The sequence below is a fragment of the Crinia signifera genome, chromosome 1 (assembly GCF_055691185.1).
Source record: "Crinia signifera chromosome 1, ASM5569118v1, whole genome shotgun sequence".
Taxonomy (NCBI): Eukaryota; Metazoa; Chordata; class Amphibia; order Anura; family Myobatrachidae; genus Crinia; species Crinia signifera.
The window spans coordinates 170,019,625-170,045,601 of NC_139217.1; the positions used below are offsets into that span (position 1 = coordinate 170,019,625).

At 41.9% G+C, this 25,977-nt stretch overlaps 1 protein-coding gene across 1 annotated transcript in view; it reads right to left on the reverse strand.

The window, feature by feature from the left end:
* GPAT3 (glycerol-3-phosphate acyltransferase 3) overlaps positions 1 to 25,977 on the reverse strand; it is a 57,055-nt gene that overhangs the window by 16,633 nt on the left and 14,445 nt on the right. The window contains exons 2-5 of the mRNA XM_083176662.1: positions 23,292 to 23,358; positions 10,747 to 11,041; positions 8,521 to 8,595; positions 8,166 to 8,255 (exon numbers count right to left, since the gene is read on the reverse strand). Of these exons, the coding sequence (XP_083032788.1) occupies positions 8,166 to 8,255; positions 8,521 to 8,595; positions 10,747 to 11,041; positions 23,292 to 23,358 (527 nt within the window). The remainder of the gene's footprint in view (positions 1 to 8,165; positions 8,256 to 8,520; positions 8,596 to 10,746; positions 11,042 to 23,291; positions 23,359 to 25,977) is intronic.

Genomic DNA, 25,977 nt, shown 5'->3' on the forward strand with positions numbered 1-25,977 from the left:
AATTTTAAACTGGAATAAAGGGGGGGGGGAGGCTACATTTTGTTTCAAACATTTACCATATCTTTATGTAAAAAAGTGATGTTCTTGTCCTTATATAGTTGGATAAAAGTTTGCAATAAAATGATGTCCCGGTGGAGGTTATTTGATAGGGTGAGCATATCTGGGCATCTTTGTTTTACAGATGTTTTAATGGGATTCAGTACTGAATCCCGGCGGTCGGGATCCTGGCGTTCAGAATCCCGACGCCGGAATCCCGACAGCCGAAATGCCTACAAGGGGGGGACGTGGATCTTCCGGGACTAGTGTTTGGAATGTTAGGGAATAATATGGTCTGCGCTCTTGAGTTGCCTATATAATTTCAAAAACAAGGAGACCACCCAGTTTCCTTACAAAAGACAATGTATAGAGAAAAGTGTTTTGAAATCTAAATATGGGCGCTAGTGAAAGAGAGGCTAATACTCCCCTGGAACTTCTGGTAGCTCCCGATTAGGATCTCCGTAGTATTTTTCCGTTGTGGTATATGAAATGAGAAAAGAAAAGCGAGAGAGAGCCGTGCTCCTCGTGTAATCCTGCTTCGGTATATAAATCACTTTATCTTATAATATGGATGATAGTTATATTCATTAGCCAATATTTAATATGTCTGGGTATTTCCCCCTTACAATCACACTCACAAAAAGAGTAGATCAAATCGCATTTCAAACATAAAATTTCGTCAGGATAAGAATATCTATATCATTATAGGAATATATACAACTGATGCTGCTAAATAGACCTTAATATTCCATACAGGCACAAAGAATAAAAGGTATCAAATCCGTTCAATGAAGACTAACACCATGGTAATTCAAGCACAAGCGGGCCATGTGACCGCAAATGGAACGCACACATGACCAGGAAGAAAAGCTGCCGGAACGCAAAATCAAGAAGAAGAAAGCCGCTGGAACGCAAATACCAGGAAGCCGGGTAGAAGATAGGAGTGCACATCGATGAGGCAATCCCGGAAGTGACGTGATTTTACGATGCCGCGACTGGAAGTCGCGAGTCCTGAAGTACTTTGTTAGAATACAGGAAGTGACATGACGATATTGGAGCCGCGGCCACATCACCGGAAGTGACGTGCGACGGAAGACCAGCAAAATAGGAACCTGCATAAGTTATACCACACTATAGACTTACTATTGGGGAAATTGACTGAATACATCAGGACAATTAGGATGAAACGATCTACACATGGGACAGTAATTAGGACACTATTTATATCCGGAAGACAGAGGGAACAGGCACACCTTGAAAAAGAACCACGGAGGTTCAAAACGCGTCGGTGGAGTTCCCTTTGTTTACATTTGAGGAGACAAACAGCTGGTGGAGCGGAAAAGGACGTGCACTGGAAGTGGACAATGAACAGGGGGCCCCGGTAAGACTTGTTCCACATACCCTATAAACATCATTCCGTCCAGCCCTAACCGGTTCCACACAGCCCAGTAGTCTCACTCAATTCAATCTTGTTTTTAAAACTGTATGTTTTAATAAAGGATACTTGTTTAAATATACAAGAATCCAGAGTTTATTCTTTGGATCGGGAGAAAAAATCCATAGGAGAAAGAACTTGCTGTATGCGCTTTGACATCCACGACATTGTGAGTACATAACAGAGGGGGAAACCCCGGTATATACCATCTGATTGAAGTCTCCTGACGACTCTGGAAATTTTATGTTTGAAATGCGATTTGATCTACTCTTTTTGTGAGTGTGATTGTAAGGGCCAAATACCCCGACATATTGAATATTGGCTAATGAATATAACTATCATCCATATTATAAGATAAAGTGATTTATATACCGAAGCAGGATTACACGAGGAGCACGGCTCTCTCTCTCTTTTCTCATTTCATATACCACAACGGAAAAATACTACAGAGATCCTAATCGGGAGCTACCAGAAGTTCCAGGGGAGTATTAGCCTCTCTTTCACTAGCGCCCATATTTAGATTTCAAAACACTTTTCTCTATACATTGTCTTTTGTAAGGAAACTGGGTGGTCTCCTTGTTTTTGAAATTATATAGGCAGCTCAAGAGCGCAGACCATATTATTCCCTAACAGACCAAACACTAGTTCTGCTTTCCACCTAAGGGTTTAATTGTCTGCAGCACCAAAATGTTCTCATTCAGAGAAACCAGGAAAACCAGATTGGAGACTTTGTTCTCCAACCTTGAAGAAAATTATGAAGCACTGGATGAGAATCTAGAACACATTATGAGTGAACTAGAAAAAGATCTCACGAAAGAATGCCGCCTATGGTGGGAAATTGTCACACTAGAAAGGTATCTAGCAAATAAAATGGTACCTAAAGGTCTTATAATTGATAAAAAGGCATCCTTCTCAAATACATCCGAAGAATTCACTACAGATTGGGAGAAGATCACCAAACAATGCTCGCTCTCTCTGATGGATTTAATCATCAGGGAACGTAAAAGGGAGTTTAAGGATGTAGAACTAAAAATTGAAAAGACAAAGGAAAAAATTAAACCCTTTTTAGTCACCTACCTGAACTCAAAGATTTAGAGGAGAAAATAGAATATAATTTAGAAAAATTAGAAAAAAACTTAAAAGCGATAAAAATTGGAAAGTTTATCAGAGACAAAAAAAAAAAAAATCCTAGAAGGAGACATTAAGGAAGACATCCAGCCACTAAATAATAATAATAAAAATAAAAACAATAAAAACAATAGGAGAAACTACTCAAAAAACCGCAGAGAGTATTCCCAACAGAGATCTTACCATGGAGAACATCCTAGAAGAAGACAACATGATGAATCAATAGAGAGGTACCTTCAAAGACAACCATTAAGAGAAAAAAATCAAGAGAGAGATACAATTACAACACACCCAACTGGAGGGGAACAAACGCACCCAAAAGAAAAGAATGCAGAGGAACACCCGCTGTAGTCCCCCACATTGGAGACAGAAACCAGATCAAAGAAGAATATATGATCACAAAACAAGAAGGAGAGAAGAACCATTGGAGAATTTTAGAATAAATACGTATAACAGATACGAACCATTGAGAGACCAGAGATTGAGAACCCCCGAGAAAAAATTTTTAGAACGAGGGAGGATTACACATCATGTGAGATAATTTACCAACACAAAAGGAGAAAAAGAGGGGGGAAAGGTACCACATCAAAAATACGGAAAAAGAGGAATAGACAAAGAAAAAAGGAGAAAATCAAACAAATGAGACCAAAGAGAACGGAAAACATAACATCCACAACCCAGAATAATGGTAAGGTAAAAATCTTTAATTTTTAGCACTCATATGTTAAACATACACAAAAGAACAGTATTAGAGAAAGGCCTCAAATATGCCCCATCGAATAAAATCAATGAATTCGAGCTTTATGTGGATGTCCAGAAATACATTCGGAAACTGACAGTTAAGAAGTTCTTCCTCATGAAAGAAAATGACGAGGAGAATGTGACGGAGGAAACTGAAGTCCAGACATGTAATAACTTCAGACCAAAATCAACGTTTTTTCCCGTACATATTAAGGGAAGCTTCCTGGTTGGTTTCTCAGCAAGAGTTCTAAGTGACCTCAAGGACGTCAGGAAAAAGAAGAATCTAGCTCTAGAAGAACTTAGGAAGAATGACAATATTGTCATTAAACCGGCAGACAAAGGGGGGGGGGGTCGTCATTATGGACACCTCAAGCTACACGGAGGAAGTCATCCGACAATTAAGCGATGTTACAACTTATAAGAAATTTAAAAAGGACCCCACTGTGGAATACAAAAAGACACTGGAGGCACTAATTAAAAAGTATGAGGACAGGAATGTTCTAAGCAAAAATGAATCAAAATTCCTGATCGCAGAGGATCCTCAGATCCCTGCGATTTACATACTCCCGAAGGTTCACAAAGATCCAGTTAAGCCTCCGGGGCGTCCCATTGTCTCGGGAGTAGATTCCCTAACAGCAAATTTGTTGGCGCTTATTGATCACTACCTCCAACCCCTAGTATTAAAAAATAAGTCACATCTCAAAGATACTAGCGAAGCCATCAATAAGCTTAATCTTATCAAATGGGAGGAGAATTTCATTTTAGTAAGTGCCGACGTGAGCTCGTTGTATACGATCATTGAGCATACACATGGATCAACAGCAGTCAAAGAATTTCTGAGGACATCAGATATAAGTCCCTCACTACAAGAATTCATTCTTGAGGGAATCCCCTTCATTCTGGAACACAATTATTTTTTATTTAAGGGTGATTTTTATCTTCAACAAAGAGGGACGGCAATGGGCACCAGGTTTGCCCCAAGTTATGCAAACCTTTTTATGGGTTTTTGGGAAGACAAGTACGTCTGGACCAATAACCCATATGGGGCAAACCTGGTGTCCTGGCATCGGTATATCGATGACATTCTGTGCATATGGAATGGGAATCTGGAAGAACTGAACCTCTTTTGCACCTTTTTAAACGACAACCCTTTTAATATCAAATTGCTTTTTAATATTGACTACCAAACCATAATTTTTTTAGATCTTACGATTTATATTAAGGATGGTACCATACACACGAAGTCTTACCAGAAGCCTACAGATTCAACAGCATACATCCAGGCAGACAGTAGCCACCACAAAAATTGGCTACATGGGATTCCCGGAGGCCAATTCAAACGCCTTCGTGGAATTGCACCGAGGAAGATATTTTCGAAGAACAATCAACCAAAATGAAGGAAGCTTTCAAATCATGTGGTTATGGAGAAAAAAATGTAGAACAAGGTCTAATACAAGCCAGAGCTACAGAGAGACAAACTTTATTACAACCACAGAAGAAAAAGATCACCAATGATAGAATGAAGATGGCCTTCATCACACAGTATAGCGCCCAACACCAAGAAAATCGAGAAAGCTTTCAAAAAGAACTGGGGTATCCTTAAACAGGATCCAGTTTTAGGCCAACATCTGCCCGACAGACCAGTCCATGTCTATCAAAAATCTACAAACATCAGAAACAATATAGTACAAAGCCTATGTCCAGCGGCTGGAACCAGACAAAGTTATAACCGTTCCATAGGCTTTTACAGATGTGGTCTGTGCCTGGGTTGTCGCAACATCCCCAACCACAGCCAATCAAAGTTTGAAAACATCAAGATTAATGACCAAATTGTTAAAGAATTAATCACGTGTAACACTTCTAATGTTGTGTATGCCATTAAATGTTCATGTGACAAATTCTACATTGGACGGACGTCTAGGCCATTAAAGACCCATATTTGAGAGCATTTGCGGAACGTCAGGAAGGGAGTTGAAGTACATTCCTTATCCTCTCATTTTAAAAAACATCACAAATGCTCCACAAACGATATCAAAGGCTTATGGGGGATAAAATTGGTGAAAACCACAGAAAGGAATAAAAATGTACCCAAGATTCTGGCCCAAGCAGAAATGAAACTTATATACAACTGTAATACTATGGCCCCTATGGGACTTAATCAAGATTTTGAACTCAAGTGGTTCCTTTAGGGCCCTTAAGGAAGAGTTTCGAGCTGCCCCCAATTTTAATCCCTCCCTCCTTTATCTGCTGAGTTTGTCTTTTTAAATAAAATAAAAAAATTTTTTAAAATAATTTTAAAATATTTTTAATGTAAATTCAAGAGCGTGCAATTACATGAATTTTAAGTCTCTCTTTTTTTAAATTTCTTTACATTGATCATATGTAAATATCAGACTATTATATGTTGCTAAACTCCTATGCTGTTAAATTATGGTATACATATGCTGCTATAAAAGGATAACTCTCAAATATGCTGCTAATCCCCTATGCTGCTATATTCTGGTACACATATGCTGCTATAAAATGATTACTCCCAAATGTGCTGCTAAGAATATCTATATCATTATAGGAATATATACAACTGATACTGCTAAATAGACCTTAATATTCCATACAGGCACAAAGAATAAAAAGGTATCAAATCCGTTCAATGAAGACTAACACCATGGTAATGCAAGCACAAGCGGGCCACGTGACCGCAAATGGAACGCACACATGACCAGGAAGAAAAGCTGCCAGAATGCAAAATCAAGAAGAAGAAAGCCGCTGGAACGAAAATACCAGGAAGCCGGGTAGAAGATAGGAGTGTACATCGATGAGGCAATCCCGGAAGTGATGTGACGTTACGATGCCGAGACTGGAAGTCGCGAGTCCTGAAGTACTATGTTAGAATACAGGAAGTCACATGACGATAATGGAGCCGACGGAAGACCCGCTACATAGGAACCTGCATAAGTTATACCACACTATAGACTTACTATGGGGAAATTGACTGAATACATCAGGACAATTAGGATGAAACGATCTACACATGGGACAGTACTTAGGACACTATATATATCCGGAAGACAGAGGAAACAGGCACACCTTGAAAAAGAACCACGGAGGTTCGAAACGCGTCGGTGGAGTTCCCTTTGTTTACATTTGAGGAGACAAACAGCTGGTGGAGCGGAAAAGGACGTGCACTGGAAGTGGACAATGAACAGGGGGCCCCGGTAAGACTTGTTCCACATACCCTATAAACATCATTCCGTCCAGCCCTAACCGGTTCCACACAGCCCAGTAGTCACACTCAATTCAATCTTGTTTTTAAAACTGTATGTTTTAATAAAGGATACTTGTTTAAATATACAAGAAAAATCCATAGGAGAAAGAACTTGCTGTATGCGCTTTGACATCCACGACATTGTGAGTACATAACAGAGGGGGAAACCCCGGTATATACCATCTGATTGAAGTCTCCTGACGACTCTGGAAATTTTATGTTTGAAATGCGATTTGATCTACTCTTTTTGTGAGTGTGATTGTAAGGGGGAAATACCCCGACATATTGAATATTGGCTAATGAATATAACTATCATCCATATTATAAGATAAAGTGATTTATATACCGAAGCAGGATTACACGAGGAGCACGGCTCTCTCTCTCTTTTATTTTCTCATTTCATATACCACAACGGAAAAATACTACGGAGATCCTAATCGGGAGCTACCAGAAGTTTCAGGGAAGTATTAGCCTCTCTTTCACTAGCGCCCATATTTAGATTTCAAAATACTTTTCTCTATACATCCTCTTCCGGGAGTCCGTGAGATGTCCCAGGATTCTGGGAGTCTCACGGACATTCCGGGAGATTCGGCAACCCTGGTCTAGCGCCTCCACCGTCATCAAAACCCATCTTCACACATACCATATCTTGAATGATCTTGTATCACAACTAACTTTCATCTGGGGTGAAAATGAGCTCCTATTTATCCTCATTATCACAAGGTCTATCTAGCACAAGCTGAGAGCTGGAGCCCTGTCCCCATCTTTCTCTCACAGAGCTCACTGGTTGCCTTCCATAAAATACCTTTTTTCCTGGCCTATCTATTTATGAGTGGTGGTAATAATAATAAAAATAATTTATATGGCTGAAAGCTACTAATATTTACCAGAAAAGATTGAAGCATATATGCCATAGGGCTCTTTCTGCTGTTGTTGGGGAGAGCAATAAGTGAATGTGTGTATATAACCTTATGAACCCCAAATAAATTTAAAAAAAGAAAAAGAGAAAGAAAGAGAGAGAGAGGGAGAGCGAGAAAAAGAGAGAGAGGGGAGGGGAGAGAGGGAGGGGAGAGAGAGAGGGAGGGGAGAGAGAGAGGGGAGAGAGAGAGGGAGGGGAGAGAGAGAGAGAGGGAGGGGAGAGAGAGAGGGAGGGAGAGAGGGAGGGAGAGAGAGAGGGAGGGAGAGAGGGAGGGGGAGGGGGAGGGGGAGGGGGAGAGGGAGAGGGAGAGGGAGAGAGAGAGAGAAAAAAGAGTTGGGAGGCAGAGGGGAAGAGAGACAGGAAGCAAAGGGGCAAATTAAATTGGGTAGTGTAGGGGTGGGGAAAGAAATATAAGATAGAAATAAGGATGCTAGGAGGAGATATGGGAAAAGAGTTGCAGAGTAGAAAAAAAATGCAATGCCAGCCACTAGTGCTAGTAAACAGGCTAAGGACGGGTCCAAAATGCTAGTTACTACATATTTATCTCTAATAATGATCAGAAACAACATTTCTGAAGTGCAATGTATTTTAAATGTAGGAATTAGCCAATCGATGTAAGAAATGATGTTGTACTGACTCACTTGTTGTGGTACTCAATGGCACTGGAGAGAGCCCGTCCACAGATCCGACAGCACACCAGATGCACCTTTTCACTAAGCCAGTTTTTCACCCTGTTAACAGATACATAGGTTAAAATGGCTGAGTAACAGTGATAAAGCCCTGAGCGACATTCTTAAAGATCCTGTTAAAAAATGATCAATTCCTACTTATTATATGATAACATTTATATTTTTACATGTGAACTTACAGTATGCTATGATTTTGAGGAAAGGAAATTATATACACTTTTTGTTTCATTAGCTATTTTGCAACGGTGTCTCATTATAGGAAAATTGACATGTATTGCATTGTTAGAACATGTGAGAATCTGTTTACCTGCTGTTTGGCAGCTGCCCAACAAGAGTAGCTCCCACGACTAACCAGCTGATGCCAATAGTAGCTAAGGTTACCCTGAAACACAGTAAACCAGAAGCAGGATCTTCAATAAAAGTTGATTTGATGCAGAAAAACAAACAAAAAATAAAATACAGTATAACCTTGGATCATACTTGCCTACTTTGGAAAACTAGTTTCAGGGAGATTATAATTGGTAGTAGAATTTTGCACAGCGCCCCATTGAAGGTGCGTGTCAAGCTCCACCCAAAGGACGTGTCTAGTTCCAAAAATGCAGAGATTGTGGAAAAAGATTATGAATGTGGCACCTAGAAGCGTGGGTGTGTACTGCTACATCTGAGAGGCATCTTATATACAAATGTAGATGAGCCCCAGAGCAGTTAGTAAGAGCTTCTATACTGTACAGTATGTGGTAAAGTGCTGGGAAATGGTGCTGATGATTCAGTGTGAATGTATCTGTCTCTCATTCCTTTTTTCCCAAAAAATTTAACAGTGTAATGTGGCCTAGGTGAAATGAGGGAGATTGCTAGACTAATGAGGGAGAGAGGGAGATTGATGCTATTTCAGGGAGCCTCCTGCAGAATGCAGGAGCGTAGGCAACTATGCCTTGGATATAGCAGTCTTATCTTAAGGTGCCCACACTGCGATCTAAAAATGTGCGCATAAATTAGACTTGAAATAATTTTGTCCTTCCTGGATAATAGATTTCAGGCAAGCGCACATCTTTACAAAATATATATTAAGATCTGAGTGCGTTCCTATGGATCATTTGCTAAATCTTCTGATCTTTCATGCAGCATAAAAGATCAGAAGATTTAGCAAAAGATCCACGATTTACTGACGATTTTGCGCTAAGAATCGGCAATTTGGTCGGAAATCAGCTGATCCGCAAAAAAATTAAATTGCTCTAGTGTGTGGGCACCGTGCCTAAAATGCTGCGTTTGTCAGGCTCTCTAAGCAAACACACACAGAACCGCTTCAGGGAGCTGCTACAGCCTCTGACAGACTGGGGCATGCTAGTATCTCGTGTGTGCGAGACCCATTCTGTCGGAGGATGGCGGCTGGGGGGGGGGGCCTCATCCTGGAAACAGCGCTGTGGAAATTAATTTTCTTGTGTCTAAAATTTATGTTCTGTTTGGTATCCCATATATACTTCTCCTAGCTGCAGTTTCTATATGAGCGCAGGCACTATACCACAATTTTTGTTCATCATTTAATTGATAGCACCACTTAACTGTCCTGTAGATCCAGACTTTGCTGCTCACAACTCTGACTCATTAAATGGAACAAAGCTGTAATGCCTTTGGCTGTGTGTCTGACAGAACTCTAGATAGGTTATGCTGGAAGTGTCTCTAGTGGTGCTGGTGACTTAAGCTGACAGATTTACAGGTCATCTCACCTGACTTTCAAACGTGACTTCTGTTATTTCAACAGGCACGTAGGTGAATGAGGTTACGGTACACACACAACTAGGGCCATTAGAGTATATATTTTTCAATGCCAGTAGTGGTAACAAATGAAGGCGAGTTATCCTAATGCAACTCTATGCTACATACTGTACCTTTATGACAAAACTAGAATAGAACTTTGCTTCTATCAAGAACAATATACTGTTATAGGTAACCTTTTATTAGGTAGATATATTCTCAAAAAGTTGAGCAATCTATACTTCTACAACTGGATCATTACATTACTCAACATTCTCAAAATGGTTGGTAGCTGACTTTGGGCCAGATGCACTAAGCTTCAAAAAGTGATAAAATGGAGAGTGATAAACAACCAACCAATCAGCTCCTGTCTGACATTTTTCAAACACAGTCTGTGACATGGTAGGTAGGAGCCGATTGGCTGGCTCACTGTCCATTTTATCACTGTTTGACGCTTAGTGCATCTGGCCCTCTGTTAGTTATTACTACGGGTCCGGTATGAAATGCCGGCGGTCGAAATTCCAACGCTGGAATCCCGACAAGGGGGGGCCGTGGATCGCCCCCCCCTTGCGGGCTCGCTGCACAGTGGGCCCTGTGCCTTGCTACGCTCGCTACAATATTTTATTCTCCCTCCATGGGTGTCGTGGACACCCATAGAGGAACAAAGTGCCAACATTGCGGCGGTCGGGATTCCGACCTATTTTTGACCGCATCCCATTACTACAAATGTCACGATATGGATGAAAAATACAATTAATTAGAAGACTATAAAACTTCTTACCGCAGAGGTAGGAGGATGCAGTAACGAACAAACACCCCAAGCACCCAAATAACAGTGACTCGGAAGCTGAGATATTGAAAGTTGTAGTTTGTTCTAGTAAGAAGATTCCATGAAATGAGCTCTTCTGATGAGAACCTCTGAGTTACCTCATCTTCCACAATAGCTTCAAACCCCTTTTTAGAGAAGTAGAAGGCATCAGATAACTCAAAATCCCCACGCTGTAAGCACTGGCTCCTGCTTTGCCTCAGCCCTACAATCTCTGTTTCCATTGGCGATTTGTCCCTCTGAATGATACCTTAGTGGTGAGAAATCAAAAGGATACATTTTATTGCATGATCATTGTTTTGTATCTCTAAAATAGACTATTAACGCCAATATGCTAAAGAATATAAAGGGTGAGTTGATGATGAAGGGTGATGTTAACCTCAATACCTGCATGCAGATTATAATAATAATAATAATAATAATATTTATATAGCATTTTTCTCCCAATAGGACTCAAAGTGCTTCACCATTGTCTTTACAGCTCGAAATACAAAACAAGCTTAACAGTAGATGTCAGTGAAATGCTTGCGTAAATAGGTACGTCTTTAGTCTATTGTTAAAGGATTCTACAGTGGGGGCATATCGCACTGTGCGAGGAAGAGAGTTCCATAGAGTTAGAGCAACAAAGTTGAAAGCTCGACCCCCAGAGGAATTCAGGGAGATTCTGGGTACTGTTAGTAGTCCTTCTTCAACGGATCGTAGTAATCGAGTAGGACGGTAAGGAATCAGAAGCTGCTGCAGGTACCTTGGGCCCTGGTCAATGGTTTATACATGAGGAGCTACAGTACTTGGTCTCCCAAACCAGGTAAGCATGAAATATGTAAGGAGAAAGGAACATTTCCATTGTTGACCAAAACATAATGTCTGCAACCGATCCAGAACATAATACTATTAATATCTAATAAAGGTGCATACACACTGAACAATTTTTTTGACCAATTTTGTTGAAAGACATTTCACTTGAACAAAGTGTCCTGGACGAAAGATGTTGACGAAAGGTATTGATAGAAGATGAAAGATCTAGCTACAGTTTATAGGCTCTTTTTGAAAGATATCAAAATTGAGCTGCATACACAGTTGACAAACAACCTTGATGAACAACTGGCGGGTATGCGCATCATCATTCGTCGCAAACGCACTGAAAGATATTTTGACCAATTTAATTCAGAATGGCCGAAACGAAAGAAATTGGTCAAAAAAATTGTACAGTGTGTATGAACCTTAAGAAAAATATGACGCCATGAAAAACAGGAGCTGGGATCACATTTACATAGCAGAGGTTACATAATAATAATGGCTAGCTTTGGGAACATATCAGTTGCAACCTTACAAACATGAAACCTGAAGTTCTTCCAATTCAAAGCATTGTTAAAATTCAACAGTAATATGTATTCGATAACAAGCTAGAAGTACGAACTGCACTACAAACATATAATTACATCCTCCCTCCACAACTACAGTACCATCCAATTTTCTCTGCCCTTTTGCCCCGTCTACATTCCAATATTCTACTGAGACAGCCCTCAAAACAGTGAATAATGATCAACTTACAGCAATAAAATGGGCAACTATGCCACTTTCAACATCATGATCACCTGCTAATCTATTGGATCTAATCTAATGACAGTGTTCCCTCCAAGTCACTACATGCTTCCCATAAAACACTCTTCGCTTTGTCCGACACATCCTCCCCACAACCTCATAATCGTTGGGCCTCACAATTTCTGGTTTTCATCCTTCCGATACAGTTGATGTCCTAGTAATGAATTTATTTATTCTTCCTCTACTACATCCCAAATGACCTATCTACTTTTTCTACAATCTTGTGACCTACTACAGTATGTCATTCCCACATCATAAAGCTACTTTAAGCTCTAAATTTCTCTCATGTTCATTGTCTTGCCAAGTCCATGCATCCAGGCTCACAGTAATGCCATTTTCTACAAATCTATATATTTCTAGAATATAAAAACTTTTCGTAACCAGATGAAAACCAAACTTATAAATTATCATCTGCAATTTGCACATTAGCAGTTTTTACCCCATATGGTGTTACATTATCGCTACAGACAGAGAGCTGGTACAAGCTAGCATAAAGAGAACAGTAACTTCCTACGGTGCCCTCCTTAGGTGTTCCATATACACCCATTGGAATGCACATGATTTTCATGAGGGTGCCCAATGTTTCCATGGCCAGTGCCACCAGTGCCCCATCCCTCCTTCTCCACTGCAAATGGCCCAGCAACTGTATAACTCATCGTGGCGCAAATCCAACCATTGGGACAGGGGCCAACTTCGGATCACTACGAGTGATCTAGAAATTGGCCCCATTATGTTGCTCCAGGAGCGTTGCCACTGCATTAAGAGAAAAATATATAGACTAGGGATACCACTTTCAGACCACAAATGCAGGGTCACACCAGGACTTTGAAACGGCTCAGTCCTGGTGCGACCCTCCATGTGCAGTCTGTTCAGATCTCATAAGCAATCCCACAATATTGACCGTTTGCTGACGTCATTTGGGAGCGCTGCAGAGCAGCATCGGGGCGGGGGAGGAGGCAGCGCTCGTGTGCTTCAAGAGCTAGCAGATGTAGTTTTACTCGCTGCCAACAGATGGCAATGTTTCAGAGACGCACGGACACAAGACCTAGATAGATAGATAGATAGATAGATAATTTAGTTTATATATTAATATTTGTTGCAAAGTTGTTATTTCTTCATTTTTGTTCAATGAGGCTATAGGATATCCTAGAGGTGGAAAAAAAAAAGAAATGCAAAAAAAAAGAAATGCAAAAAAAAAGAAATGCAAAAAAAAAAGCTTTAATGCAGGTGTGGATTAAAAAAACAAACAACAACACACAACACCTTCCTACATACACCTATTGTCAAGAGCTACATAGCAACTGCAAGATCAGCAGTCAAAAGGTCGACATTCATTTTTTCATGAGACAACATAGGATGTGGAGGAAGAATGGAATAGAATATTGTGTCGAGCACAGCGAGGCATCGTGCCCGAAGCATGACAAGCGAGCCATGCTAGGATACGCTGTACACTGTGACAGTGTCCATCCCCAGTGTCATTGGGCCAACCCAAAGTTGGTTGGCCCAATGACCAATACCCACTGTTAGGGTCGAAGCAGTGAATGTGTTACATCTATTTTGAGAGAAGGTGTCATTTGGATAAACCGCCTATAGCTCCAACTTTTCTAAAGCCTCTTTCATGCTGTTATAGAGAAGGAGGATGTGAAGAAACAGGGCTAAGGGCCTGATTCTGGTTGGTCTGCACATGTTACATCAGCCCCACCTGCAGTACACATGGTTTTGTCCATTAACCCCTTCACTGGTAATCCCGAGAATTTTCCAGGCTATGCCTTAATGCCCAGGCTGGCAAGCCTGGAAAATTCCCGGGATTGCCAGTGATTAGTGGCGGGCATCGCTGAACTCAGGCTGCTTCAGCGCTGCCCGCCTCCCTCCCCTCCACCGCGCCCCTGGCTCACCATGTCCCCCGGCTTTTACATTACAGCCTATGGCGCCAGCTTATGACAAGCCGGGTCGCAGCATGTAGGGAGTGGGAGCAGGGCCGGGCAGCAGCTGATTGACGGTTCAGCGGAGCTGGCCGGACCCCGGGAGACAGTGGTGGATTTTTTTTTAGGGAGCGCTCCCCATAAAAAAAACACCACTGAAGGGGTTAAATAAGGAGTTTGATTTTGCAAACTAACCAGAATCACCCCCTAAGTGTTTTGTGCATTGGAATAACAGTTTTCTATACAATAGACATATAATTATATCTTCTTGACCATTCAAAATACCAGAGAAAGTCCAAGAAGGATGTGGACCAGAGCCATACTCATTTTGTATTAAAGTATTATCCTTTTAGCACAAAATCTTTTGCATTGAATCACTGAACAAATGACAGTGGCATCAATGTATTATGCAATTTTCACTAGATTATTTTTTTTTATTTGTTTGGTTTTAGAAACAACCAGTGAGGTCAAAAATAAATAAAAAAAATAAAAATAAAAAATGGGTCTTGGAATACGGTTCTTTTATACATGGAATGTAGCAGACGTCTCTGATGCATGTAAGTTGAAGGACATAGTTCAGTAATCTCATTATGGCAGCAATGCTGAATTCCCTTTCCAACATATCTGCCTTCATGATTTCTGTGCCAACAATGCCTTGGTACAATGCTCTGTTACACACTAGAACTAGGACTGGGCATAAGAGCCAAATATAACAACTTTTATGCCAGTGCCAAAGACTTCACATTGACTTCTCTCCCACCTGTTATGAACAAAAGGAAACTGATGCCACCAACGCCTCCTAGTGTAGGCTACAGAGCAGAACAAGTACAAAATCTGCTGTTCAACAGCTAAAAATGGGGGATTGCTTGGGAACAACTAAGAGTAGTCCAAATGTATGCAGCCAAGAACAAATATTACATTTGCCATAATACATTGGGCAGAAAGCTTTCCTTTCAAAATATTATATATTGAACCATTCTTAAATGCTAAAAATCAAAATCCATTTTGAGAACCCACAGCATTAACTACACATTGGGTGAAATTAAAACTGCATCAAAACCTCAAAACTCAGGAACATCATGTGGCCTCAACTCACCTTTGCCATGAGAACACCTGGACCAGGCCCACCACCCCTACAGCTGAGAACACCAGGACTACCACAAGCTCTACCCCTCATGGTGAGCATGGAGCTGTGAGAGGAAGCACCAGAGTCAGCGTAATGTAGCAACACTCCCCCCATCAGTCCCTTGTAAAGGTGTCATCCCCCTGAAAAGGTGTGTTCATGTCTTTTCTATCCCCCCCCCTGCAGCATACATCTACCCCAAAATGTGCTATTCCTGTAATGTGTACCTCCGCAGATTGCACACCCTGCCAGCGCTGACCTATGCGGTGCACCAAGCTGGTTGCCTCAGATGGTATCTCTGCGGACAGTATGTGGGTTACGTGGATGTTTCTGTGCAGGGTTTATCATACTACTACACAAGTATTTGCTTTCCAATATATGCAGTGGGTCCTTGTATGGCTCGCCTCCTACCTTCGTGGTGCGCCCACCATGGCTGCCTCATCTTGTGCACTTGTGGATGGGAAAAAAAATACAGGGACCTGAGTATACATTGAAATCATCCATTTTGGGTAATTTATTTTAGGGGTAATCTATACCACCCAGGGTAATCCTACGCAGAGCGCCTAAAATGGCTGCCGCACCTGGTACCTTGTCAGGGTGGAGTACACAACCCATGGAAGTTATTATCCAAAATGCTACCCCACTCTGCATTAAGCTTACTGTCTGCTCAAGGGTTTATTTTGTCTGTGACTTGTCTGTTACTGTACCACCAACATCCTCTGTATTATGTGCATCGTTTTTTATAATGTCTGTAAAGCGCCTCGAGTCCTGTTGGAGAAAATGCGCTGTGTCTACAACTCTATGGCACTCACTTCCCCGCCCAGTTCGAGAAGCTTTCACTCTTGATACATTCAAAAATAGACTCAAGACTTTCCTGTTCACTAATGTCCCTTTTTAAGCTGTTCAGTTTGTTTTGTATTTTGAGTTATAAAAAGGCTAATGCAAGCACTTGGAGTCCTTTTAGGAGAAAAGTGCTATATAAATAATATTATTATTATTTAGAAAACATGTATGTTAAATACAATATATATACTGTATATATTTGTAAGCGGCCCATGCCACCTCTTATTGGTGGTATGGCATTTCTACAAATATGAGTGAGAGTCAAGCATCTCTCATTGTATGAAGGCTTACTATATATATCACCCCCTATCCTGGGATAAGAACACCAGCATGACTTCTACTGGGTCCGCATGCTCTACCCCCTTTTTTATTGACGTGCCGACTGAAACTCGTGCACCTTTTCTAAATAATAATTCACTCCTTTTCTTGGTTCCCCCGGGACTATACAGACTGCTCAATACACGGGCTGCTGACTTTATGACATTCTCCTTCAGTGATGTTGAATATTGGCCAGACTAATGGAGGACACTCTATTATGCCTTGCTATTTTGGATGACATTCCTATTATTCCATAATCCTTTTTTGGTCTCGTTACCCCTTTCTGCTTTGTAAATGTACCTTTAAATATCCTGTTGGCAAAAGTTTTGGGGGTCGTATATGTGTTTTTGTGAAAGCATATATGTTTCCTGTGTACTGCTTATTGCTTTATCTTTCTCTCTGTTGAGACCGGAGGAGCAGCAGCTAAATACTCTGCCCTTAGATCTTAAGGTAATTTCATCCTATTTTGTATTTCCCCTGTCAGGCATTCGTTCTTTTTATCCTTTATGTGGGTGGGGGTGTTTAGATAGATACTGTAGTGTAGGAAGTACGGGGTTGGTGGGTTAGCCTGGGAGGAAGGGGTAAATTAGGTTTTGTAGACTAATCTAGCTAATATAAGCTGGAAGCCACTAATTTGTTCCCTCTTAGAGATAGTATAGATAGCTGGGGGGGGGGGGGGGTGTTCGGGATCCAGGTATACCTAGGTTGGGGTTAAGTCATACAGGGTGGGGTTAAGTCATACAGGGTGGGGTTAAGTCATACAGGGTGGGGTTAAGTCCAGTGGCGTAACAATGGTGTGGCAGCCCCCGCCAGGGCTTGGGGGAGCCAGCGCCGGCGGGATGTGTGGGGCGCATTAAAACATACCTGCTGCAGCAGGCAGAAGCAGCAGCAGCATGAAGGAGCAAGTGCCGGCAGATGCTGCTCACAGACAGAGCAGCAGCTGCTCCTTGCAGCAGAGCCTGCAGCGGGAGGTTGCGCCGATGACAGAGCTGGCGGAGGCTCAGCTTTTGGCTGTCTACAGCGATTTGAACTCTCAGCTCCTATTGGTTAGCTCAGCCGGGACCCTGCAGCATCAAGAGCTGCGTGAGTAGCATACGCGAGGGCAGCGGGGACATTTAAAGATGCCGCTGGAGCTGGGCTGCTTCTCCTATGCTTCCAGTAGCTGCCTGGCAGCTGGGGGGTCCTGATTTCTCCTGCGATTCACAGCAATGCTGCGGGGGAGAGGGGAGAACAGAGGTCCCAGCTGGAGCTCTCCTCTTTGGCTCACAGACTGCCCTTTGTCTCTGACTCGTCATCGTCAATCCCGCACGTGAAACAACTGGTAAGTCCCCCGCACACTGCATTGTAACAGTGCACCTAGTACTCACTAAATCATCTATCCACAGTTTCTCACACATCCTGTGGCTGAAACCCCTCCTCATGGCCCCTGTCCTTTGAATCTCTGTCCCCCTAATGTGTCACCCTGTTGTCACCCTGTGTCACCCTGTTTTTCTGTGACTCTCACCCCCATGTGTCTCCCTGCGCTCACCTGTAGCTGCCACCCCTCCTCATAGTCCCTGTGTTTCTGGGACTCTCACCCACATGTGTCTCCCTGCGCTCACCTGTAGCTGCCACCCCTCCTCATAGTCCCTGTGTTTCTGGGACTCTCACCACCCCCATGTGTCTCCCTGCGCTCCCCTGTAGCTGCCACAGGGAGGGGGGGGGGGGGGGGGGGGGCGCCAGAAACTTTTTTGCAGGGGGGAGCTAAATTTCTAGTTATGCCACTGGTTAAGTCATACAGGGTGGGGTTAAGTCATACAGGGTGGGGTTTGTTTTGGGTTCCTTTTGGGGAAGGGGGGGGGATTTGCTTTGGGTAGAATATTTAGGTTAGTATAGAGCTCTTGATGGGTAACAGTTTAATATTTATCTCCTCCCATTGGGGATGTAGTATACTTCTAAGTGATATTATTGTAAGAATGTGCTCCTATTTATCCTGCTATAGTATGCCCGGATGGCACCTCCAGGTAATCATAGTCCACTTATACTGACAAAGAGAGAGACAATATACTATAATTTATCCTATATACTATAATTTATCCTATATACATTCGCTACCTCATGTATATTTAAATTACTGCCTGATTTTACATGTTGTATGCTTTTAATGTCCTCGTCAGAGCTTATTACTTGTTTTTGAAAATTCAATAAAATTTATTCAATTAGAAAAAAAAAAAGGCTAATGCAAGCACTTTGAGTCCTATTCGGAGAAATGTCCTATATAAATAACATTATTATTATTATTATTATTATATAAATGAAACTTACTTACTGAAATGTAACAGGGTGAGAGAATCAGAAAGTGAGATATTTGGTAAGAAATCTCCATTTTTTTAAAGCGGCAATCATTTACACTGCAAAACCAATGGTTTATCCACCTATTACTAGCAATGCTCAGAATGCTTCAGTATCTCCCAGTGTGTAGGCCCCTTTAGTCAGGTACTGACTGTACAATGATTTTCTGGATTTCTAGATAGAAGTGCCAGAGGTCACATTTAACAATGTACTGTTATGTATACTTGCCACAATATCTAATCTGGTGAAATGTAAACATAAAGATGTCTCACTACTTCACCTATGTGACTTTTGGCTGCACATTGACCTCCCACTCCTATAGAAAGGTTAACCATGTATGTTCAGTTTGTGGAGATTCCTCAGTCCTGTTTCTGTAGCTCCACAACTATTCTTCTATAACTCCTACCTTTACTGCAGTAAGACAGACAAGCAAATGCTTCTTAAACCAACAGTGTGCTTTGGAGTCACCATAAAAGTGAGAATTACAGTATACGGGTACAATTACAGTTTACTACTGTTCAAAGGAATTCAATCTAATATTACGGGCTACGTCCAAACACAAGGAAAGATATACCTGCAATTACTAATGTCCTAAATAGTTTCATAATGAACACACTCATTCATCGGGTATGGGTCATAGGGTCGACAGTCAATAGGTCAACAATTACTGGTCGACAGGGAAAAGGTTGACACTTGAAAAAGGTCAGCATGCGTGACGCTACATGGTCAAAATCTCGACACAAGTAGTAGTTGGACATGGAAAAGGTCGACATGGACACCTTATAAGTGCTCTCCATGCTTCGGGCACGGTGCCTCACGCACTATTATAATGTCACTCTTTGTCCACTTGGATAGTAAAGTATGAAAATTCATGTCGACCTATTGTGTCAACCTTTTTGACCACATCAACCTAATACATGTGATCTAGTACAAAAAGAATGTGCAGCGCATCCAGTCACACAGCAAGCACATTACTTTGGTGGGATTTGACTCTAGCCAGGCAGTGGCTCAACTGAACGCTGCGCAGTTGCCTGTCTGAATTACCCAAAATCGTGCAGTGCTGCATAAGACCCAGGAATACTTACTGGGCACCAATGAGCATTAGAAGTCCATTCATAAATATACATTTGAAATGTACGGATTCGCCAATAGACACACATATTTCAGAAGTCTTATCAATTAATGAATTTAAAATTACTGGGGAGGAGAGGTGCCCAATGTTCCCTCTAATTTCACGAAGGCTGTGTGCGGCTAAAGATTTTGGCTGTGCAACTTTGGAATGAAATTTCCATTTTTGTGCGTCACTTATATATAACTGGAAAATTACGTTCAGCATTTGTGTTAACTTTACTTCAAAATTATATTAAACATTTAAACATTCAAAATACAGTACACAATGTGGGTGAAACACACATTAATTGAGTCCACAACTGCAAAAAGGGACCACTGCTGCTTTGTGCGCTCAGTTGTAATGTCTGTGCGCACGCTCGTCAAAGTGTGTGCGCGCGCACGTGCGCACAGCTTAGAGGGAACACTGGAGGTGCCCCCTTTGAAACGGGAGCCCGGCGGCAGATGACTCCATTGCCTCCCAGAGTCCTGCCACTGCTTCCACTTAATCATTTATTAGGTTTGCCCTTGTTAACAGGTGTCCTCACCAGACACACCTTTCATTGCATGTGTGGCGATAACCAATGCAGTTTGCCACCACAAATATAATGGCAGGGCTGGCAGCAGTGGAGAGTGCAGCCTCCCACAGTCACTGCAGTCCTAATAATTACATTTCAAAGTCCCAATTAAAATAATGACCATATTGGGACTTTGAAATGCAATTATGTTAGCAAGCTAACAGGACTGCATATATAACTGTCATCTACACACAGACTTTGGAACATATTACAATCCACAGACTGATATTCTCCCTGGAGGTAATCCAATGCAAATCAAAAAGCCAGTCTGATTATCATGTCTTATGACTGCAGGACTATTCCTCTTCATTATTTGGAAAGATTATGCTTGCGGTTGTTTATAGGTCATGAAGCAGTGGGAGTCATATTGGCCAAACTGATCATATTATCTATAGTCAAAATAAATCAGTCAAAAGAAAAATACTTCTCTGTCCCTTATTATCAGGCATGGATTATTAGGTACGCAGTGTTTAGATAAAAAGTCAATAGGTCTACCCCAATATGTTGCCAAGCAATAGCTCGACAGAGTCAAAAAGTCGACATGTGAAAAAGGTAGACATGATTTTTGGTACTTATGTATTATCTGGGCTCCCATGTTAAATGCACCCCATTTTTTTCATACCCCTACTATCCAACTACACATGGAGTTGATTTTATATAGTGTGGCGCGCGCAGCGAGCCACCGCGCCCGAAGCGTGGCGAGGGGACGCGGTCTCATAAGAAAAATGGGAGCCCAGATATTACAGATTTTTTTTTCAATTGATCTTTTGTGGTAGACCCAGTGGCGGCTCTTACCATGTTAGAGGAGGGGGCCTGCCCTGCAGCCCATAGGTAAAGACCGCCACTGGGTAGACTATTATCAGCTTGGCTCCATTTACAAAGCCATACTTTGGGCTCTCCTACGAGAGGCAAGGAAGTGCTGACACCGCAAAAGGATCCCAGTCAATGACAGAGAATTGCAGCTGCATACTGTAGCTTGATTCAGTGGCTAGTTCAAGATTAAGCACCATACAAATTACCCGACAGCGGACGATATAGTTATCCACGGCCAATATTGCCGATGCACACTGAACAGCATCAACCACCCATACTGTTCAGTGACGTCACCGGGTCCCACCAAACATGCGGGTCATTTGGCTAGATTGCCAAATTTACCTGCATGTTCGGAAGATATGTACCATCATTAATGAAGGAATGTGCATCGTTAACTATATTGCATGTCCACACTAGACGATATTGTGAGCAAGATCGCTCATAAGCCCCTTTCTGAGCAATATTATTAACACTTGTATGTATGGACAGGGGTTAAAGTGAGGGGGAGCGGGGTGGAACCAAGTTCCACCACCTCTAATGGTAGGGGGAACTGAGTTCCACCTCTACCACAGTCCTTAAAAGTAATTCCAACAGAAAAACCGGTCCCATCGGCTTCTTCTTCTGATATGGCGTATGTAATGTAAAGTTAAGATGAACAATTCTGGACATTATGTGTATAAGGGGCATTACTGTGTGGTTTAATATGAATCAAGGGCACTACATGCAGTGTAATGTGTATAGGATTGTGCTACCGTGTGTTGTGGGACCATTATCCTTTTATGGGTGGTAGGGCACAAATTCCCTGGCACTGGTCTAGGCTCTGCCTAACGAGGAGGGGGGGGGAGGAGGGTCATTGTTAGGGGAACAGAGTTCCACCACCTCTCCAGGACCACTTTAAGCCCGGTGTATGGGGCTTTACAACCAAATTGTTACAGTCACTCTTCCATTCCAAGGGAGGGCACATACAGTATGGGAGGCTCTGTGAACACTTGAATTAAAAAATGAATAAATAATTCATGACTTATTAGACACCAATCCTTAAATACATCAAAATTTGGCCAGCATTTTAGAGCAAACATGGATATTGTAATACCTTCACAATACAAAAAGAATTATGAATAAATAAAACACACCTTACTGCAACAGTCAGTTTTGCAACACTTTCTTTTAACTAGAATTTATGAAGGACTAGACCAGGGATAGGGCACCTTCGGCCCTCCAGCTGTTGTTGAACTGCATATCCCAGCATGCTTTGCAAGAGTGTTAGCATGATCAAATAGCAAAACTGTAGCAGGGCATGCTGGGTTGTGTAGTTCAACAACATCTGGAGGGCCAAAGGTTCCCCATCCATGGACTAGACGAAAAACTTGTCTGCCAACAGAAATATAGGTTCCTGTGTTAACTATGGTAAACCAAAGAATTATTCATAATCCATTGGAACAGGAAAAATATTTTTAAACCATGAATATTATACAGTAGCATAATTACTTTGTTATGTCATGTATAGAAAGCTTACTGTAAGCATTGAAGCCTCTGGGCGAGATTCATAACCATATCACACTGCACTAATATCCCAGGTTATCGTACGTGAATACCCATACTGCACGGTGTGACAGTGAAATAATACGGGTATAGCGACCCAGCATGGATGCTGCATCCGTCAGCTCAGGCAGGGGGTGCACGGACGCACACTGCCCCTGACGGCTCGGACATTGAGGGGGTGGGGCTCCCTGGCGGCTGGCTAAGTAAGGTGTACTCCCTCCCTGCTGCAGACATCTGCTCCCTGCTGCACTTTTGACAATACTTATGCACGCCAACTATTTTTTATTTTCTCCAGGTTATTCATCTGTCCATTTTACTTACCGTTAGATGCCATTGTTCTTAGTTTATTCCTCTCTTCAAAACCTTTTTGAAGTCTTAATGTGGCCCACTACAAGTAAAATAAACAAATACATAAACATATGCAGCGATATTAACAGTTAACCATACAATAGAAAATTATATCAAATGTGTCCACCATAAGTTTAACCAAAGCATGTACTACTTTAACCATCTGTCACCTTTATTGTTCAGCCAGTATCAGCCCAACATGTGTGTTGCAACACACAAACTTCTTTAAAATAATAAAGTGCATACAAACAAGATAAAATAATAAATAACATGTTACTCATAGTATTAATCTGTGTTGATGTTGCCTCACATTTTTTGTTTCCTGAGGCAACACATAAGCAAGATTACTGTATGAGCTCACATAGCTGCCAACTAGTTTCAAGGGCAGGATCACTTCTGTCAAAACAGTTGCGACTTGAAAATGGAGTGATGGGTTGGAGGAAAAGGTTTTGATTAATTCAAGTTTGGCATTGTGTAAGTCATGATGTTGAGTGGAAGATAGCTACCATTAATGACTAAAGGCCTAGATACACTACGCAATTCACCTGCAAGCTGGGCTCTTTTTCTGCGATTGCGGTGGTCAATCGCAGGAAAAGAGCCCAAATTGCAGTTGAAGGACAGAATGTGCAATGTGATGGACTGTCCCATGCGCATCGCACCGGAGCCTGCGAGTCACATCGGCTGCACAAGCATTCTCTTGGATTGCTTCTGAGCTGGGCAGGCTTGGCTGGGAGGGTTATGGTATTTTAGATCTACAATGTCTAGGTTGACAGGGTCAAAAGGTCGACATGGATAAGTTTTTCATGATTTTTTGTGTCTATGTTGACATAGGTCAGTATGGACACCGGCTACCCCTTGCATGGCTCACTGCGCTCAGCACACTATTATATTCTCCCTCCGTGCTGTAGTGGGTGGTAGGGCATGAAATACCATATGTCGGCACATGTTGAAAAGAAACTCATGTCGACCCTTTGACGGTCAACTTTTTCATCCTGTCGTCCAATAGTGGTCGACCTTATGACTGTCGACCTACAGTCAATCTATCATGAGTCCGGATACCACTGGGATCACATATGATATATCGCACGCAATAGATAGATCGGTACTTGTTTCCTAGCACGGCGACCACTATTTTGGTGGCATGCGATGTGATTTTTTTTTTTATAGTTAATTTATTTCACTGCTTTTATGTCCCCAGGCCATTTCATCGCATCTCCCGCAAAAGCGCATGCGATTTTTCCATTAATTTATTCACTGCTCTTATGTGCCCAGACCCATCTCATCGCATGGCATCGCACTTCCCACAACAACAAAAAAATCGCGATTTTCTGGGGTGCTATGCCATGACATTAGTTATACAATAATGATTGAATGTCCCAAAAATAGGTTTAACACACCCCCCCACTATCCATGCCACCCCGAAGCATGGCGAGCGCAGCGAGCCCCGCGAGGAGTGGCGGAATGCGTCCTCTGACTTTTTCATTACCCCACTATCCATGTTGGCGCGGAGTTGATATTATATATAGAGCGAGCGCAGCAAGCCCCGCGAGGGGATGCGGAATACATGTAAAGTAATCCGCTCGCCACGCTTCAGGCTTGGTGGCTCGCTGCGCTCGCCACACAATATAAAGTCTACTCCACGCTGACGTGGATAGCGGGGTAATGAAACAGTCGGAGGGCGCGTTCCGCTGTGCTCGCCACGCTTCGGGGTGGTGTGGATAGTGGGGGGTGCGTTAAACCTATTTTTGGGACATACAATCATATTATTGTATACATGTCATGGCATCGCACACCCTATAAAATCGCATGCGATTTTGCGGGACATGCGATGCCATATAGTGGGGAACAATGGCCATAGAAATATATATATATATATATATATATATATATATATATATATATATATATATATATATATATATATATATATATATATATATATATATATATATATATATATATATAGCATTGCATGCCGCTATAATGGCCCATGATCCTCCTGGGCGGCTCAAGGGGGGAATCACTAGCAAATGGAAGTTGTCAGAGTGTAGGGAGGCCTTAAGATCCTGCACAGATTGCATTGAATATGCGATCTATCATAAATAGGTCCCATAGTCTCCTATGGTATCCAGTTGAAAGGACAACAATCAAAAAGTCAACACATTTTCAGCATTTTTAGGGTTAGGAACTATGGGGATTAATAGGGTTAGGCTGCCAAGCGGGAAAGTCAATGTTAGGCACCAAGGTGAAATGTTACGGCGACATTGCTTGCGATCCTGCTCCGATCCCTGACAGCTCAAGGGGGTGGGGGGGGGGGATGTTGGGGAATTGCCGTCGACTTCGGTGGGGAAATGCACTGTAGTGTATTTCCACTATTATGTCAAGGCAAAAAATATTTTGGCTTGGGGGGAGCAAAATTTATAGTTACGCCACTGATAATAACCATTAGGGATTCTGGTTGGAAACAAATTGGTAGTTACTTTATCTAGGTCATTTACAAATATAAGCTGGTTGAACTTTATTTTTTTCAAGCTCATCAACTATGTTACTATGAAAACATTTCTCAGGGTTCTTTAAAATTCAAGTGACTGTTAAGGAAACTACAAGGTACTAACACACTACAGGTCGCCTCCTTTTGAAGAAAAAGTCATAGCTGTAG